General features: G+C 37.4%; 3 protein-coding genes and 1 non-coding gene across 8 annotated transcripts; 3 read left to right on the top strand and 1 right to left on the bottom strand.

Annotated features, from left to right (window-relative positions):
- LOC18605776 (protein DEFECTIVE IN MERISTEM SILENCING 3) lies at positions 32 to 4,836 on the top strand. The gene is made up of 9 exons (XM_018117676.1): positions 32 to 125; positions 511 to 590; positions 1,320 to 1,463; positions 1,645 to 1,759; positions 2,204 to 2,441; positions 2,857 to 3,048; positions 3,144 to 3,464; positions 3,946 to 4,171; positions 4,288 to 4,836. Exons 1-9 carry the CDS (start codon positions 47 to 49, stop codon positions 4,321 to 4,323), a joined length of 1,431 nt encoding a protein of 476 aa, XP_017973165.1. The 5' UTR covers positions 32 to 46; the 3' UTR covers positions 4,324 to 4,836.
- LOC18605775 lies at positions 5,239 to 6,133 on the top strand. The gene is made up of 2 exons (XM_018117677.1): positions 5,239 to 5,402; positions 5,496 to 6,133. Exon 2 carries the CDS (start codon positions 5,532 to 5,534, stop codon positions 5,919 to 5,921), a length of 390 nt encoding a protein of 129 aa, XP_017973166.1. The 5' UTR covers positions 5,239 to 5,402; positions 5,496 to 5,531; the 3' UTR covers positions 5,922 to 6,133.
- Positions 6,527 to 6,598, bottom strand: TRNAQ-CUG. Its single transcript has one exon. It is a non-coding gene; the product is annotated as a tRNA-Gln (tRNA).
- LOC18605773 lies at positions 6,928 to 18,255 on the top strand. 5 transcript variants are annotated; one of them, XM_018117985.1, is made up of 14 exons: positions 6,928 to 9,590; positions 10,424 to 10,551; positions 10,778 to 10,877; positions 11,234 to 11,366; positions 11,468 to 11,531; positions 12,491 to 13,259; positions 14,364 to 14,690; positions 15,178 to 15,349; positions 15,440 to 15,798; positions 15,887 to 15,959; positions 16,040 to 16,125; positions 16,446 to 16,565; positions 16,873 to 16,943; positions 17,734 to 18,255. In XM_018117985.1, the coding sequence occupies exons 1-14, from the start codon at positions 7,038 to 7,040 to the stop codon at positions 17,747 to 17,749; spliced, it is 4,971 nt and encodes a 1,656-aa protein (XP_017973474.1). In that variant the 5' UTR covers positions 6,928 to 7,037; the 3' UTR covers positions 17,750 to 18,255. The 5 variants fall into 5 exon arrangements, 4 of the variants coding, with proteins under 4 accessions (XP_017973474.1, XP_017973473.1, XP_017973472.1 ...); XM_018117984.1 differs by having other exon boundaries at positions 15,178 to 15,798; positions 17,754 to 18,255; XM_018117983.1 differs by having other exon boundaries at positions 15,178 to 15,798.

Below are 18,474 nucleotides of genomic sequence, written 5' to 3'. Positions count from 1 at the left end.
CGATGTTGTAACCCCTTAAGCCTGGACCACCAAGGTCCGGGTCTGGATGGGTTGGCCTAATGCTTGTTTATTTGAGCAAAGGTTAGCTTTTGTCTTGTGTTTTCTCAACAAGATAGGGCATCAAGGTAAAATCTCTACCGTATCACTTATGATATAAACTTAATTTAAAGTGTATATTTAATTACATTAAAATGTTTTGATTTAATCATAAATTATGTAAGATATATCAAAATATTTAATTTTTTCATAAGGTTAACATTTATAAATAATATATTTTTATATAATTTGTTTTATCTTGATTAAATAATTGCAAGATTGTAATAAAAAAAGGTAAAATACTAATTAAATTTGCAAAGGACATCACTGTAGGGCACAGTAGTAAAGTTTCAGTTTTCGCGGTGGAAATATGATAATTTTAGGATAGTTAGGGATGCTGGTGATATTTCCTAATACATCGAAAACCGGGTACAAGTTCCAAATTTAATTCTCACTGTCCTCTATTTCCTGAAGAGAAAAACCAGGAGACCGAGGGAGAAAAATTAAAGGGAGAGCCAAAGCGACACTCAGCCATGTTTTCATCCAACCACCAGGTGGGTCACTCAGTCGATTCTTCTCAACAGTCTGTTTGGTTACTCAGAAAATGTCACCAAAAGGGAGATGAAAGAAAATCGAAAAATTGATTTCCTTTTGGAATTTAAAGCACGAGTGCATTCACAACTTGAAACTTGAAGTTCTTTTATTTATTCCTTCTTTTATCCTGACATTTTCTCTGGGATCAAACGGCGTTTGGTGGCTTTCATGCATGCGTTTGTTTCCCTTGTTTATACTTATTAACTGCTTTAATTTCAAAGGCCGACACGTCAAAAGCAAAGAAAAGGGAAAAGATATGATTTTTTTTTTCAACCGGCAATTTAGAAAAGATTTCTTACGTTTCGTGGTAGCAGATTTTCTGTGATTGGGAAAAATTTTCTGAGTTAATGAATTGGCTAATAGTTAATAGTATTTATTGTTGAAGTTTTAAGTTGGAGTGCCCTTTTGTTTCACTTGGACGCTATCGAAATACTCCTAATAACATTAATTTTGGTTGTTTTTATCATTTGAGAATTTTGAAATCTACAAAACAAGTCATAATCAGCAAGTGTGTTGCAAAACATTTTCATGCTGAAAGTCATTAGATTTTGAGTTTACGCTTTCCTTTTTTCTTTTTTGTTTTTATCCCTTTTTGAATGTTAAAGCCTAAGCTGTTTTATGAGTTTCTAGTGTTTATGCCGTCAAAAAGATATTGTCAGATGCAATTTGATTACTCTCACTCTTTGCAGTTTCCAAATCAACCAAAGCCTTTAGCTGTTATGGATCCCACAACTCCAATGCAAGTGGATCAGAACGAAGCCTCTTCTGTTGCCAGGGATGAAATGCGAATTGGAGGGTTTTCACATGCCAAATCCATTATTCAAAGTTCTGAGGTTTTGAACTTTCTTTTACAGTGTTTCTGTTGAGACTATAAGAACAGTAATCTATTCTCATATGGTTCTTTTCGACATTAGAAGTCATAAAAAGATGCAAACATTCCCTTGTTTTTAACGTTCTTTCTTGTGTTTGTGCCTCCTTTTTTAAAGTAGTTTTGATATAACATGATCTGTGCAGAAACTTCAAGATGATCTTCGTATGTTAGGGCTCAAAATCAAGCACCATGAGGATAACATAAAACTTCTAAAGATTCAGAAGAACAAGCTGGATGACTCTATACTTGATATGCAAGGTATAGTTCTCTTCTTCTAACTGCATGCATGACGTAAATTACATTTTGCAATTCAGTAAAGGAAATTAAGATGCTGAAATATTTGGGCAGGCTGCTATCATCAACATCCGGAACGAGTAAATGTACAGTTCATATAAGACAAGGAATTAAGGCACTTTTTGTTAAAATTTGTGGATCTGGGACTTACACTATGATATACTAAATTGCTTGTGTTTAATTGCCAAGATATGGCTCTTCATTAACTCCTTGTTATTAATATTGCTCTAATTTGGATGTTAGTATAATGTTTTATGGATGTTATTAACTCAGACTTACGTGCAAATATGGTAGGCAGCTAGTATAGTTATTTTTGAATGGTATGATTTCAAGATATATTGACTCTTGATTACCATATGTTGCATATATATTTTCCATATTTCTGGCAACCAATTGATCTTTTCTCAGTTATGCGTGGCAAGTATCATTCTTCTAGTGCACCTAAGATAGGAAACGAGAACTGTTCCCACCTTCAAAGTGAGGAGGAAACAACTGAACAGATTCTTCGGCATGGAAAGTCAGCAGCAGGAATTCTGTGTCAGCTGAAAATTCATAATGCCACTCAGGCTTCTTATCTGACTTTGACGAGGGATGTACTTGGTGCTGTTGCTACTCTTGGCAAAGTGGATGATGAAAATCTTAGTTGGTCTGTTTGAATTTTCTTTTGTTATTTTCTTTATCTACCTGCATCATGCCTACCTACATTTAATTTATTATTCATCTATTTATTGGAATATTTTGGATGTTTTTGCATGAGAAACTTATACCTTTATGCTTCCACTATCTTATATATTGCTTGCATAGGGGCCAAAAGAAAAGTGGGAGGGAGAGATTTGAATTGAAGCTTATGTGCGGGTGGGTTAGTGTCATTATGTCTTGTGTTTTTAAATGGTGATGGGTGAGTGCATGTGCTGCATTATAATTTATTGAATTTCTAGTGAATAGCCAGCCTGTTTATTAAATAGATTCCCAGTTGGGCATCTTGATTGAGGGTTGCAAGACAACTGTTAATGCTTTTACGCGGTTGATGTGTGGCCTTATATTTCTTTATTTACATGTAGGCTTTTCTCGGAGTACCTAGGAGTGCAGACTATGATGGCAATTGTTTGTAAAACTTATGAAAGTGTCAGAGCTTTGGAAACATACAACCAGGATGGCTGCATAGATAAAACTTCTGGTCTTCACCGGCTTGGTGCTTCTATTGGGAGGGCTATAGATGGCCGATTTCATGTAATTTGCCTTGAAAGTTTAAGGTATCAGTCTCTTATATTTGTTTCTGATCATAATCTGGTTTACGAAGGACATCATAAAGATTATTTTCTTTTCCTTTGTCCTCTCCTCTCTGCAGACCTTATGCTGGTGATTTTGTAGCTGATGACCCACAGAGGAGGCTTGATCTTTTAAAGCCAAGATTACCAAATGGGGAGTGTCCTCCAGGCTTTCTTGGCTTCGCAGTGAATATGATTCAAGTGGACAGCTCAAACTTATTTTGTGTCACTGCCAGTGGGGATGGCCTCAGGGAGACTTTATTTTACAATCTGTTCTCCCGTCTTCAAGTATACAGAACAAGGGCAGAGATGGTTCTTGCTCTCCCTTGCATAAGTGAAGGAGCAGTCTCTCTGGATGGTGGGATGATCAGAAGCTCTGGTGTATTTTCCTTTGGCAATCGGTAAGAAGTTCTTTCTGGCAAGTGGCAGATTCCATTTTCAAAAAAAGAAAAATATATAGAACACTTATTTTAAATTCTGCTTTTTCCAAACTTCTTCAATTTGGGAATACATTCGCAGTTTGCTTGTAATTCAACTGTCTTTGGATGTAAGAAGATTGTTGAAGTTTATAATGCATTGTTATTGTAGTGCATCAATAATTAATACTTGTCTGGTAATACTAAATTACTTATTCTATATCAGAATACGTATTTTCCACATTTCAAAAGTATGGTTTCATACAAAATTGAACCTTAGAGAAATTGTGAACCATTTTACTTGCAGCTTGTAAGGCATTTGACCTGTTGTTTTGAAAAATGATCTAATTATTGTTATTAACCAATTAAAATTTTATGTTTGCTTTTGTAGATTAACATTTTATTGATTAATAACCTTCAGTTTAGTTTGCTGTTGCATCTTTGTTCTGACTTTGTTTGATATTAGCGAAGAGGTAGATGTGAGATTCCCAAAACCCTCTGCAAAATCAGATGTGCCGCAAAACTACATTGAAACTGAGAAGCAGATGAAAGAGATGACATGGAGAAAAGAAAAGTTGGAAGAGGATATGAAGAGGGAACAAGCATTGCTGGACAATGCAAAGTTCAATTTTGAAAGAAAGAAGCAAGACTTTGTCAAGTTTCTTGCTCAAAGCTCGTCCTTCGCAACTCAGGTAATGCGAATCATACTTTGAACTGAAATGAGATTTTTGCCTTCCATTTATTTTCTTCTTTGCAAATTGCAGTGTCTGTTTAAGTTTTCTTGTATATAACATCACTATTATGGCAGTTTCAGGCAACTCAAGATAGGTTGACTCCAAGATGACGGTAACAATGAAGTCTAGCTAGCAGATTGAAAAAGAGTGCAGAAGCCTTGGAACACTAAATTTCAGCTTCTACCACCATTATAATTTTTTTTTTTCCGCCTTGGTGATGGACAGAAGAATAACACAAGGCAAATAGCATATGTGCTTCTTTGAGAGTCTTTTTTCCTGATAAGCATATGCTTTCTCTTGTCGAAGTTGGGACTAACTGTTTCTCAAATGTAGACCATGGTGAACCAGGAATAGACAGAAGGCATCCCTCCGTCCTCAATATGGATACAAGGTAATTCTAGCGCAAGGTTGTTCATTGAAGGCAGGGTCTCTATGGTGTAAACATTTTAAGAGGATTTTAATTCGCTTCATTCATGTCCTAACTTCCAAAGTTTGGCCGTTTGTTCTTTTCTCATTTTGGTCATTTGTACAGTATATTCTCTTTGGCCTTTAAATGCTGTACGTTTTCTGGTTCTGGTGCTTCTGCCATCAAAAGGGTATTTCTTTTAGAGGAAATTCATTAATTTTTGTCCCGTTTGCATCTCTTTTTTTTCACCATGATTTGTACTTAATTTGTAAACATTGGTTTTATCCAAAAAAAAAAAAATGTAAACATGGGTTGGAGTTTCTGTATTGATTCTAGAAGCGTAGATTCTTCTCACCCGAAATGGAGGCCCAAATTGGAAAGGCCAATTTCATATTTTCAAATAATAATCTGAATAAAGACAATTGGACGCAACCCCATTTTCAGTATGAAAATCAGCAAACAATATTTGGCAGCAACCCTATTTTCAGTATGGAGAAAAGAAAAAAAGGCAAGAATCAATTGGGTTTTAGGCCCTTAGGCCGGTTCTGATCTGAAATGTTGATGGTGGGCCGTACAGGCAAGGCTTTCGGTTGTGGCCCGTACTTTCCCAAAAATGATTTGGGCCCAAATTGCCCATTTCAATTCCCAGCTCTTAATCGAATCGAAGTTTTCTGATGCTTCTCTCCTGCTTGCTGCAAACCCTAGTTTCCTCCAGTCTTCCTCGAGCACTTACCGTGTCGCTTCAGTAGAAGAAAACACTTCCTTTGCTTCATCCCTTCTCCTGTAAGTGCTAATCTGAAGCTTCAAATTTTCCATCTTTTATATCAATCAATTTCATTGAACACATTTTAATTTAATCAAATCCTTTGATCTCAGGACCCAAAGAGTGGGGGAAAAAAGCAATTATTTTTAATGGCTGGCAAAGCAGCGCAGTCTGTGGTGAAGGCAATGGGGGAATACCAGTACCCATGGCGTGAAAAATTGGCTAAGTACAAAGTTGAGTTATCAAAGGGGGTGTGGGGCTATTGGGAACTCGGAGCGTGGAAGCCTCTAAGCATCAGCGCTCGCCGTCGAGCCAGGCTCCGCAAGGAAGTACTTTCAGCAGGGCAAGATTGGCCTTACGATCCACAGAGGAAAGAGATGAGAACCAAGATGAAAGGTCACAAGTGTGACAGAATATCTGCTGAGAAAAGGGAGAATACCGCTAATTTGATGCAGAAAATGCCTGAGATGTTGCTTGCTTATAAGAAACGTAGGTGGGAGAAGAAAATGAAGGAAGAGGAGAAATTGAAAGAAAAATAAATCTGAAAAATGTTTTCATATATTTTTCTTCTTCTGTCTTTTGGGTTGAAAATAAGAAAAGATGTTGGGTTCGGAATTTGCAAATGCTAAATCTTTGTACTGATGAATTCAGTGTTGGGTTTTTTTGTTTACAAGATGTATGGGCTGAATAACGATACAGATCTTTTAATTCAAGTATTTGAAGACTTGACTGTGTTTTCAGTTCTTTTTAACCTGTTTCTCACATCTATTTGTGAATGTTTGTAGTTTCATGGTACTTGCTGTGTTTCTTTTCCAAACAGAGTGCAGGGACAAGTTCAAAGCTTTAGGTAGGTGCAAGCTATGCCCAAATATGTTGATGTACTTAACGATATAATCCCAATCCATTGAATTCTCCATTGTAAATCACAGAATTTTAAGTTGGAACAAAATTTTAATCCCAAGTAGAAAAACAGGAAGCTTGCAGAAGTCAGATCACAGAATTTCAAGTTGGAACAAAATTTTACAGAATTTTAAGTTGGAACAAAATTTTAATCCCAAGTAGAAAAACAGGTAGCTTGCAGAAGCCAGATCACAGAATTTTAAGTTGGAACAAAATTTTAATCCCAAGTTGAAAAACAAAATTAAGGTTCCACCGAGATTTGAACTCGGGTTACTGGATTCAGAGTCCAATGTCCTAACCGCTAGACCATGGAACCGGTTGATATCATCTCCGAAATATTAGATCTCAAGTCTATGATTTTGTGTGCGGTTGTAGCCTACGGCATTTAGCAGCAAGCACTTACCACCTAAGAATTGTCGACAAGAAGTACTATTGTCCTTAGTGGTGGACCCCCAGTGCCTTTAACCAAACATAAATTCACTCGGCGTCCTTTTCCTAATTCCACTTTAACAGAACAGTTGCAGATACATTAAATATTTGTATACATCTACCTCTGTTTGATGACTCAAGGAATCTCCTTGTTTGGATTTTTCTTGCTTCTACTTCCTACATTTAACACTGCCTTAATTTTAGTTTACTTTATTATAGGATGTACAGTAGGCCTCGGATTTCCTTCTATCATTGCACTAAAAGCGTTACGTTTCAATTAAAATTAACTCCTCTTTCAAAATCTCTTCCTTGGTTTGAATGATCAAATGGATGATAATCAGCATCAATACCAACGGTGCAACCGACGAGGCACCCCAAACTGGCGGTGTAGTGGGAGAGCTTTGACTGGCAAGTCTTTATGCCATAAACACTATCTCTATTCCTTGCAAAGTTGTGGTAAAAAGGTGGATATGGAGAATATTGGTGAAAGTGGCAGTGAGGGTGGAACTCAAATGTGTACTCAAAGGAAGAAGCGAAAGCGTCAAGTAATAGGTCAAGGGAGTTTAAATCCCGTGGTGGTGGACGAAGTAAGGGAGCATGACGGGAATGAACAAGTCAAAGTCACCGCTGGAAATGATGGTGATCAAGGAACTCAGAGCTGGTTTGTTGAAGGCAGTGGTGGTGTTGAAAGTGTTTTGGAGTGGTTTGGTGAAGATGGTGGTGTAAATGGGGGTGAAACTTTGAAGCTCTGGGGTGTTGAAGCTGGGTTTGGACTTGCCATTGGTGGGTCTGGTGAAGCTACTCCTGGGGTTCAAGGAGGGTTTGGTGGAGAAACTGGTGGACATAATGGTGAGGTCGTTGATTGCAAAGGTTGCAACCCATGGTTTGGTGTAGATGGTATATTTGGCAGTCTTGGTGGTGGAGAAATTCAGATGGGTGGGTCTGGTGGGGTTCCATTTGGAAATGGTGGAATGGGTCTTGCTGATGGACTAATTCAAGGCCTATTTAGTGGACCAAATGAGGGTTTGAATGTTGGTGTTGAAGGAACCCAGTGCTTCTCTGGTGAAGCTGAGTATGACAATGTGGAAGGTAAAGGCATTCAGGGGTTGTTTGATGAAATTGCATGTGGAAATGGATGTGAAACCCATCTTGCTGGCGAGGGAAATCGAGGTCAAGGTGGCTACTTTGAAAATGCTGGCATGCATCGAGGCAGTAAGGATGGGGGAGGCCAGGTTAAGGTTAAGCGTGGTAGGCCAAAGGGTTCAAAGAATAAGAAGAAAATTCTTGCTGCTGAACAAAATACTGAAGGGTTAAGCGATAGTAAGGTTAAAAAGCAAGGCCCCTTTAAGGGCTCAAAGAAAATCCAAAAAAGTCTTTCAGGTGAATGCCACAATGGAGGAGATGATATTGGTAGAAGGAAAGAGAATCTAGATCAGGAAATGGTTTCAAAGGAAGAGAAGGAAGATGTTGCTGTAGAGGCAAATGAAACTGTGCAATTGAAGACTAAACGTGGTAGGCCAAAGGGTTCAAAGAATAAGAAGAAAATTGTTGCTGCCGAACAAAGAATCGAAGGGTTAAGTGAAGTTGGTGGTGATGGTAAGCTTGGAAATGAGATTGTTTGCGCAATAGAGAAGCAAGGTCCGCCAAAGGGCTCAAAGAAGAAGGAGATTAGCCTTCCAGGTGAGAATCAAGACATGTCTTGTCATATTGTGGGGGGCAATAATGATGGCGGAGATCAAACTTTGAGGCCTATGTTTTGGGAGAAAGAGAAAACTACCTTTCTACGGGCAGGAGATGGGGTAATGCCTTGTGAAGTTGCCGGTAACGATGCAGGACGAAATAATGCGGGTAAAAGGATAGAGAAACAAGGTCAGCAACAGGGGCCAAAGAAAGAGAAGAAAAATCTTGCCGGAGAGGTAAGTGAGAATGCGCAGTTGAAAGGGAGGCATGGTGGACCAAAGAGTGCTAAGAATCAGAAGAAAATTATTGTTGAAGAAAATCGAGATAAGTCTGGTAAAGCTGAGGGTGGTGAAGGTGCAGTTGGAATTCAGAACGGAAATAACAATGTCCTACCAAAGAAAAATCGTGGCCGGCCAAAGGGTTCAAAGAATAAGCAGAAAAGGCGTAGTGATGAAAAAATTGGACTTTCAAGTGTACAGCAGACCTTGCAATCAAAGGATAAGCAATGTTTTCTTGAAATTTCAAAGGATAACAAGGAAAATAACGAAGGTAGTGAGACTCAGGGAGTGCCTGTTGAAATTGTGGGGGTTTATTATGGTGATAAAGGACCTGTATTAGTGAGGACTGCCCTTGTAAGGGAGGAAGATAAGGTAATGCCTGGTGAAGCTATTACAGGTGGGTGTGAGATGAATTCTCTTGTAGACAAGGAAGGTAGGGGACTTCCCATAGAAAGATCTGGTGCTAATGAAGGTAAAAATGAGATTATTGGTCCTAAGGTTAAAGATTGGCGTGTAGAGGATTTGAAGAACAAGGAGCCTACTGTTACTGCAAAAGAAGAAAGCCATCAAAGTGGGGAAGCTATTGGCAAGAATGATAGTGGAAATGAGGGGCTAAAGCGGAAGCGAGGCCGACCAAAAGGTTCAAAGAATAAGAGAACACTTTTTTTGGGCATGGTGTCTGTGAGGAAGAAGTATAAAATTAACAAGTCTTGTGCGCAGATAGAACAGGGGGAAGGAAATAATTTGAAAATGAGCCACAATGTTTCAGGTAAGCATCTTCAAGGCAGTTTAAACATGAAAAAGAAAACACTAGCAGCTGGCATTCGGGGCAGCTTAACTGCTGATTTGGGCAATGCTCAAAAGAAGAGTAGAGGGAGGAAAAAGAAGTCTAGTAGTCAATCAGAAACTTCAGTTTCATCAGTGAGTCTTTCCGTAACTATGTTTTTCTACTGCTGATGAGGTTTTTAAAAGAGATTGTAATTTTAGGGCCTGTGAATTTGTAATTGAAATAACTAAACCACAAAGCATTACACACAGTTGGTTGGTAAGAAAAGGTCACAGGCAAGGATTGGAAATTTTCTGCTTTTGTTTATTGAACATGTTGATACATTAAACCGCTAATTTTTCTTATATCCTGGTATCCCATTAGAACATGCCCTATTGCCAAAAGGAAAGCCAAACACTAAAAAGAAAAGGGATGAACATTTGGTATGACTTCTGAGTGCCACAGAAAGTTTCCAAAATATTTGAACAGGCTGCAGTGATAGTTTCTTGGGAGTAAATTGTTCCCTTTCTCTCTATCTCCACCCCCGCTCTTTATATTTTTTTGTTCTGGTTGGGGAGTTCTGAGGTGGGTGTATATAGGTTCCTTGCTGTAAGGGCAAGTCACATTTCTTTTGAGTGGCATGAGATGAGAAGAGATAATATAAGGGCTGTTTAATTACTTCATTTTCCTTGCTAAAATGCCTAAAAAGAGATTTGAGGCCAGTGACCGGGCATCTCTTGCAATATTTCTGCTTCTTTGCGGTTCCAAATAGTTTGATTTTGCTATTTTCTCCCCCATCAATGTATAAGCATTGGTTATGAAGCAAGGAGGAATACTAATTTTATCTATAAATGACAGAAAAAGTTATTTGCACTTTAAAACTTTCTTTTCAATTGTCTCAATTTAATTTTTTAGTGAAATCACAGTGACTGAATGTCTTGATTTCAATTTCTGGTGGCATGTTATTATAGCTTGATTTCTTTATCAGGATGATACCAGCCAGAAGCATGTGCGGAGGGGTTTGATGTGCCACCAATGCTGGAGGACTGATAGGAGTGTTGTCAATTGTTCCAAATGCAAAAGGAAACGCTATTGCTATGAGTGCCTTGCAAAATGGTAATGAGATCTTGTGAAGTTCTTTTTCTTGTTATCTGGAAGAACAGTTAAGTTTTTCAGCCTTTGGAAGTTAAGTTGGTTCAATTAGCATCTGTATTCTACTCCATATTTCATTAGACCTTTGTTTCATGAACAGTTGAACGTTGATTAGTTGTTGATCTGTTCTGTAAATATGAAAGGGATCTTATCCTAGGGTTTTAATGCCAATGCAAATGAATTGTATTAGGTATCCAGAGAAAACAAGAGAGGAAGTAGAAGCTGCTTGTCCATTTTGTCGAGGCAATTGTAATTGCAGATTATGCCTTAGGGAGAAATTAGTTGTCATGGTATGTGCCTTTCATTAATTTTCTTCTTCCTTTCAGTTGAATTTGCTAAACTTTTGTGGCTATACATTCTAATGCCAACAACGACAAAGTCTTTTCCGAATACTTGGCTCTGATTTCCAGCATAATGTTCTATCAGGACCATTACCTGAGTAAGATCAATAGGAGCAAGGACCTTTTCAATAGTTTTATCTCATGTTCTCACTTTGCCCCCACCCCTTCTTGACGTTGAAATCATCCATAAAATCAGATCTCCTAACATTAGCATTTCCTAGGTCTTTGTCTACCATGTTCGAACACCTTTAAACATTTCTCCTGGTATACATTCTGATGCCAACTGGCACTTGCTAATTTGACAGGATGAGCATGAGGAAGCAGATACAAGTATCAAATTGCAAAAGTTGCTTTATTTGCTACACAAAATTCTGCCTCTCCTTCGGCATGTACAACAGGAGCAACATGCTGAGTTAGAGCTGGAAACCAGTATACGCGGTACTATAATGTGATATGACTGCTTTCTTTAAGTTTAGGTTTTTATAGTAGATGGATGGTTCAGAATGCTAAGTGATGTGTGCCTCCTTATTTTTCCATAGGTGTGCAATTGACAGAACAAGATATAATGGTATCTGTCTTAGATGATGATGATCGGGTCTATTGGTATCATCTCATGCTCTTTGATGCTCAAGGAAAAACTTGTGGCTTTTTTTTTTTTTATATTGAACATCTGATATCTTTGTTCTCTTTTATTAAACATGGCATGCAATTATTGGACCATCAAGTTATTTACTTGGAAGCAACTACCATTCTTTACCATCTTAATTTTCCGTTGCTTTAATATAAATGAGACTGAATCTCTTCTAAACTTAAAATTGGTACAGAAGGAACAACTGATGTCTGGTTCTGTATAAACAGAAGCCGTCCTTTGGAGCCATGGTTATTTGCAGTTTAGCTTTGTCTTTCTAAATTTTTAAGATAAAAAAGTGGTAGGGAATATGGTGGATGTGGCTCTGAAAGATGAGGTTGTATGTTAAGAGGATAGGACATATAGTCTTTTCTGATAATACTTATTTTAGGGAAGAGTAATTAATGTCATTATCTTATATTTTGACAAGTAGGATCAGATTAAAAAAAGGTTGGCCGAGGATATTGCAGATTAGATGAGATTAATTGATGTAGCTTGGCCCATATTCTGTCATTTGCTTGTCTCCTTGATCCCGTCCTAAGTTGTGTTGTGGAAATTAAAACCAATTCATGCCATTGAGAAACCTCATCATTTTGTTAATGATCGTTACTTTGGATTAGAGAAATTGTATATTAGTGGCATGCATCATTGTTGACATTTTTTGCTATTTTCTGTTGACTTGTGTATTTTCATGTATTTATTAATTTTGCTTTTAAAGATATTTTAAAGGAAGTTTGTGTTGTTAGAAATAATTATTTGGTGATAGTTTTTTCTTGGTCGGAGAAAACTGGATTTGTTGGGTATATTCAATAATTTTTAGTATTTAGTATTGCTATGAATTGTACTAGAGCCATATCTGTTGTTTTTCCTAGTGTTAAAAGGCAATACATATTTTGATGATATTTATTTCTATGAATGTCTCCTTCTGTGACAGTGACAATTGCAATACATCCATAGTCAATTTCCACAGAAGCTGCCCAAATCCTGATTGTTCTTATGATCTATGTATCACATGTTGTCATGAAATTAGAAAAGGATCTCAGCCTGGAGGTAATGAAGCAAAATTTTCTCACCAGCAGTCTGTTGAAAGAGTAAATAGTCAAGGTGCAGATTCAGATGACCAGATTCCTACAGTGACGGTAAGATGTGATTGGAAGAGCCTTGTGTCAACTGAGTGCACATCTGGCATGTCATGTAACTCTCTTGATTGGAGAGCTGAGGCAGATGGTAGGATTCCTTGTCCTCCAAAAGGAAGGGGCGGTTGTGGTAGTGAGACACTTTCACTAAGACGCTTCTTTGGAGCTAATTTGGTTGATCAACTGATTCAGAATGCTGAGGAACTTACTGTCAATTTTCAGTTACCTGATATTGAGTTTTCTGAAGGGTGTTCTATGTGTCATACCAGCAGCTCTGCAGGAAATGAAGCAGACAATTTTGAAGTTAGGCAGGCAGCTTATAGAGAGAACAGTCATGACAATTTTGTGTACTGCCCGAATGTTATCCAGTTGGAAGACAATAATATTCAGCATTTTCAAATGCATTGGATGCGAGGTGAACCTGTTATTGTTAGAAATGTACTTGAAAAAAGTTCTGGTCTTAGTTGGGAACCGATGGTTATGTGGAGGGCTTTCATTGGTGCAAAAAAGATATTAAAAGAGGAGGCAAAGAGGGTTAAGGCAATTGATTGCTTGGATTGGTGTGAGGTACCTTTTCACCTTTTGCATGTTTAAAGGCATCTTTGGTGATTCCATGATTTTTTTTCCTTTACCATTTCCAATTTTAGTTCCCACTTTCCTTCTTTGCTCTATGCTTAAAGAACATCTTGACTTTTTATAACTACATTCAGAACTTTATTTTTGTAATGTGATAAATATGTAAGATATTTGGTCAATGGTTTTCAACACGCTATTAACGGATTAAGTGTTAGCTTTTATTGAATAGCATTTTTCAATTGAATAATGAAAGCATTCATCATCTATGCTGTCAGTTGGTGAAGGTCATGTTTTACCTTGCCTAGTGCTTATGGAGCTGAAGATAAGAAGCTAAGAAGATATGTTTATTTTCATTTTTTTTAATAGTTTCAATAGTGACATACATACTCATCCCTAAAGGGCAATGGGTGCTTCTTTCTCATTGGTATTCTCTTCTCCATTCCCTTGTTGGCGTGTTAGATCAATGACTCAAAAACTAAACGAAGTTTCACTGGTGAATGGTTTGTATACAGAGGCAAGGTTCACATCATAATTTTAGCGTAGCATGTCTCATATTCATTATTGTTTGCCTTTTTTGTATCAAACTCCAGTCTCCATTGTCCTCTACTTCTACTTATCTAATTTCTGGGATATTTCTTGGATTCTGTCTATGAGTACCCCGTTATGTGTATATACATATCTAAGGGTTTTCAGTTAAACATATCCTTGTTAAGACATTTGGCTGAGGGGAGCAGGAAATGAAATATCATTGGTAATAATGTTTATTAGAATCATTGGTTGTATACAGATTTCTTTTAGATTTTAATTCCTTTTGAGTACTTTCTGTGCTTTTGTGTCTGTCTTGTGTGTCTGCATATGCCTGCAAATATTTTGATGTCACCTGCTACTTTGTGTGACACCTGGCTTATGGTTTATGCCAAAAGTAATTTTGCACAACCTAGCATGTGAACTATGTGTTTGTCTGTTCTGGATGCCACAGGTTGAAATAAATATAAGGCGGTTCTTCAAAGGCTACTTGGCTTATGGTTTATGCCAAAAGTAATTTTGCACAACCTAGCATGTGAACTATGTGTTTGTCTGTTCTGGATGCCACAGGTTGAAATAAATATAAGGCGGTTCTTCAAAGGCTACTTGGAGGGTCGTAGGTATAGGAATGGATGGCCAGAGATGTTGAAGTTGAAGGATTGGCCTGCATCAAATTCATTTGAAGAGTGTTTGCCAAGGCACGGTGCTGAATTTATTGCTATGCTTCCTTTTAAAGATTATACTCATCCAAATTCCGGTATCCTAAATCTTGCTACCAAACTTCCTGCTGTATTGAAGCCGGATTTGGGGCCCAAAACTTACATTGCTTATGGATCTTTGAAAGAACTTGGCAGAGGTGATTCAGTGACAAAACTACATTGTGACATTTCTGATGCGGTATGTAATACTCTTTACATTAACTACTGATAATGTATATCACATGATTGCCTTCTACCATGGTATTGATATTTTCCATCACTATTCTTCTGTTCATTTACCTTTGACAGAACCAACTAGTTGATTAAGATTTACATATGAGAAATGCAATTTCTTAAATTGTTCCTGTGTTTTGATCAGATTTGAAGCATGCATATTCATAATGCCATTGATCTTATAACTTTTGGCATTTAATTACTAGGAGAATGTTCAAACTACTCCTTGATGTATTATTTGACTTGCCAATAATACATCTTCGGTGTCCTAGGACACTTGTTGTTTCCCATTAAAGGTTTGTGAAGCTTTTCTGTTTCCTCACCCGTTTAAGATTTGGATAATTTCTCAACATGTAATTTGTCATTTTACTTCGATGTTAATATTTCTCTCCTGTTTCTGTTTCTGCCACTTCAGATGAGGAATGTGTAACTTTTCTCTTTCTCCTATGTAGGTTAATGTGCTGACACATGCGACTGATGTGAAGATTCCCCCATGGCAGACTAAAATCATAGATAAATTGCAGAAGAAATATGAAGCTGAAAACATGCATCCACGCTGCTGTGGTCAGACACGGAAGGTGTCACAGATATTGGGAAGAAAGCGGCGAAAGAGACCTCATAAAGGTGGAAGCAAGAATCCTGAATATTCTGCAAAACTAGACAATTTGGCAGGCAAGATTGAGGATGTTGCTGAGTGTAGTTTCTCCTTGCCAGGTGTTGATACATGCTCCAACTCTGCTGCCATTGGAGAACTTCAATCTACACATCAGCTTGATTCTAAACATGGAATGATTGAGGAAATGATGTGTTATCAAAAACATAACCACAACATAGAAGGGCAAACACATAATACCGTTGAGGGAGGTTCTCTTAATCAAAATGAGGATTTAGGGTCTGTAAGACCTGATACAAATACGACTAGAGAGTCTGTTACAGAAAATCCGTCTTCAGACAATGCACATGGTGGTGCTGTTTGGGATATTTTCCGTAGGGAGGATGTACCTAAGTTAATTGAATACTTACGGAAGCATCAGAAAGAATTCCGTCACATAAGTAACCTTCCTGTAAATTCTGTGCGTATCATTGCCTTCTCATCCATTGCCCATTGGGATCATATCTTCAGGAAAATTATTTTAAATTGATGTGCTACATGTGCTTTAGGTTATTCATCCTATTCATGATCAGACCCTTTATCTCAGTGAGAAACATAAAAAGCAGCTGAAGGAGGAGTTCAGTAAGAAGTTGCTTATTTTTAAAGTCTTTTTCATGACACTAAATCATCTCTATCCTTTTTAATAGCAAATTGTTCCACAGATGTTGAACCTTGGACATTTGAGCAACATGTCGGTGAAGCTGTTTTCATTCCTGCAGGATGCCCACATCAAGTAAGAAATAGACAGGTAAGGATACTCCAGCATTCAGTAGGCCTGTTTTTGATAAGCCTGCTACATGGCAATGCTAGATAACCTACCTGAATTTGCTTTCTTACGTGATGTGGTTGTGGTTTGTCCTCCACCCAGATGAATGTTTCTCTGAGATAGTTTGACTGTCTAAACTCAAACCCTGATCTGTATTTACAAAAATTTATTTATTTCAAAGGCAAGGTGTATTGTAGATCCATTTGAAATTGTAACCACTATCAGTGTTTCAGCTTAGATCTCATTAACGTTGCGATGTGGCTTTACTTATTCAAGTTGACAATCTTACCTTTTTTTTCCAGTCATGCATTAAAGTAGCCCTTGATTTTGTGTCCCCCGACAATGTGCAAGAATGCATCCGATTGACAGAAGAGTTCCGCTTGCTCCCCAAAACCCATAGAGCTAAGGAAGATAAATTGGAGGTATTAATTGACTCATTGTTAGGCAACACTTAATTTATCTGGTCCTACATATTAAGTTAATTTTACTCTTCAGTCATAAAAACAAGTGATGACTAATGTGCAATATATAGCTGTCCAATCAAAGTGCTAATTATTACTTAGAAAGATTGCTTTGATGTTCATGAGACAAAATTTTAGATGTTTGTCAACTGAACATGATTTCATATCTTTCTGTCATGCTTTTGGTGTTCAATTCCATGCAAATTTGACTGCTTTAGTTACTAAATATAAAGATGTTTCTTATTCATGCAAGGTAATCTTTGTATAGGTGAAGAAGATGGCAATATATGCTGCAACTCTTGCAGTAAGTGAGGCCAAAAAACTGAGTGCAAACCTCAAGTAAGGTCAAGTTTGCTCTTTAACTCTTATCTCCTGTTGATGATTGTAATTTAGTTTAACTCTCGGAAATAATATGTTTGGAGACTTAGCATAATTTTTAGATGTCTTTTTAAGCAGCTGCTACATGTGAAGTTGCTAACTCAAATGAATATGTTTTGACTGGAGTATTTCTCCGCTGTTTCTTTAGTTAGTATTCACCATCAGAGAAAATATGCAGATTCCTTAGAGCTTCCTTAATTAATAGGGGGAACTTCATTAGCTGATAAAATTGCGGATTCCTTGAAGCTTGCTATTACCAGAATTTGACGGGGATTGAACCATTAAAGAGGATTTCTATGACTGAACCAATCACAACATCAAAGCAAAGAACTCATTTTAATGAACAAGGGCAAATGAACATATATCTGGCTCATTATTAACATCGAATAGATGAATAAAACCATCATATTTCTTGAAAGGTTGATCAGAGATTGTATAGTGAAATGAGGTATTTGTGGTTCTTGATTAGAATTTTATTCTCTGTTATCCAAAGCTTGAACCCTTTGCTTGCCTTTTCAATTGTGAACCCAATGCCAAGCAGCTATGACTACACACCTACAAGGATATTTCTGGAAATTGAGTTTTAACAACAGAAGTTAAGCTAAGCCACATGCATCTATGTTGCAGGGCTGGAAAGAACATCCTGGTCAGTTTTGCATGTATTGGATCAAGCTTGTAAAATTTAAACTAGACTGATGAAATTAACACTGTACATATGTTTGAAAATAAGGATTTACTACTTTCATTTCAGTTTTTTATTTCATTGACAAGGGGATTTCATTAAAGACGTTTTCCTATTGCGGTGGAGGTGTAAAGCATCTGCCAAGCCAATGCACTGGGGGATGTGCCTGTTGATTGGTATAAACATGCTGCTCTTTCTGCTGATACTAAGATGGCAATGGTAAAGCCTCCCACGGAAGTTGATAGAGGTAAACAATTAGATAAATAGGGAGGGTATCAGACATCAGCTTGGCCTATAGAGCTACTCTTTATCGGAGCATCTTTTGACAAATTGGCAAAGCCGGTTGCAATGGACTTTAGAGACTATAGATATGGATTTCAGTACTGGGCTATTTATATTATAACAGCTAACAGCAAGGAATTTTTATCTAAGTCTGCATACATTTGTTTTAGACATGAGGAAAAAAAAAAGAAATTATTAAATAGATACTTTAGTAATTATATGACAGGTGACTAGGTAAGTTACCTGCAACTTCAATGCTTCACTTGATATGTAAACATTAGTAAGTTATCTAATATAAGATTGTGTTTACTTGTTGGGCCTTAGATTTGTTGGCTTGTGATGGCCCTCTGTCACTTTGCAGTTCATCCAATGGAGACACAAGCAAGCCTAATTGTGGCTGGTGGGTGCCCACCATAAAATCCCAACCCACAAAAGAAAGTAGTTGCAGATATACTAAGAGCAGGTTTCAGTAACAAATTCTGCTACAATTTAACTAAGTTTTCCAGCAGGCTTGGATGTTAACTATTT

This window comes from Theobroma cacao, chromosome 3, assembly GCF_000208745.1.
Source record: "Theobroma cacao cultivar B97-61/B2 chromosome 3, Criollo_cocoa_genome_V2, whole genome shotgun sequence".
NCBI classification, from domain to species: Eukaryota; Viridiplantae; Streptophyta; class Magnoliopsida; order Malvales; family Malvaceae; genus Theobroma; species Theobroma cacao.
The sequence above is the reverse complement of the archived record's forward strand: the minus strand, read 5'-3'. Positions and strand labels throughout refer to the sequence as shown.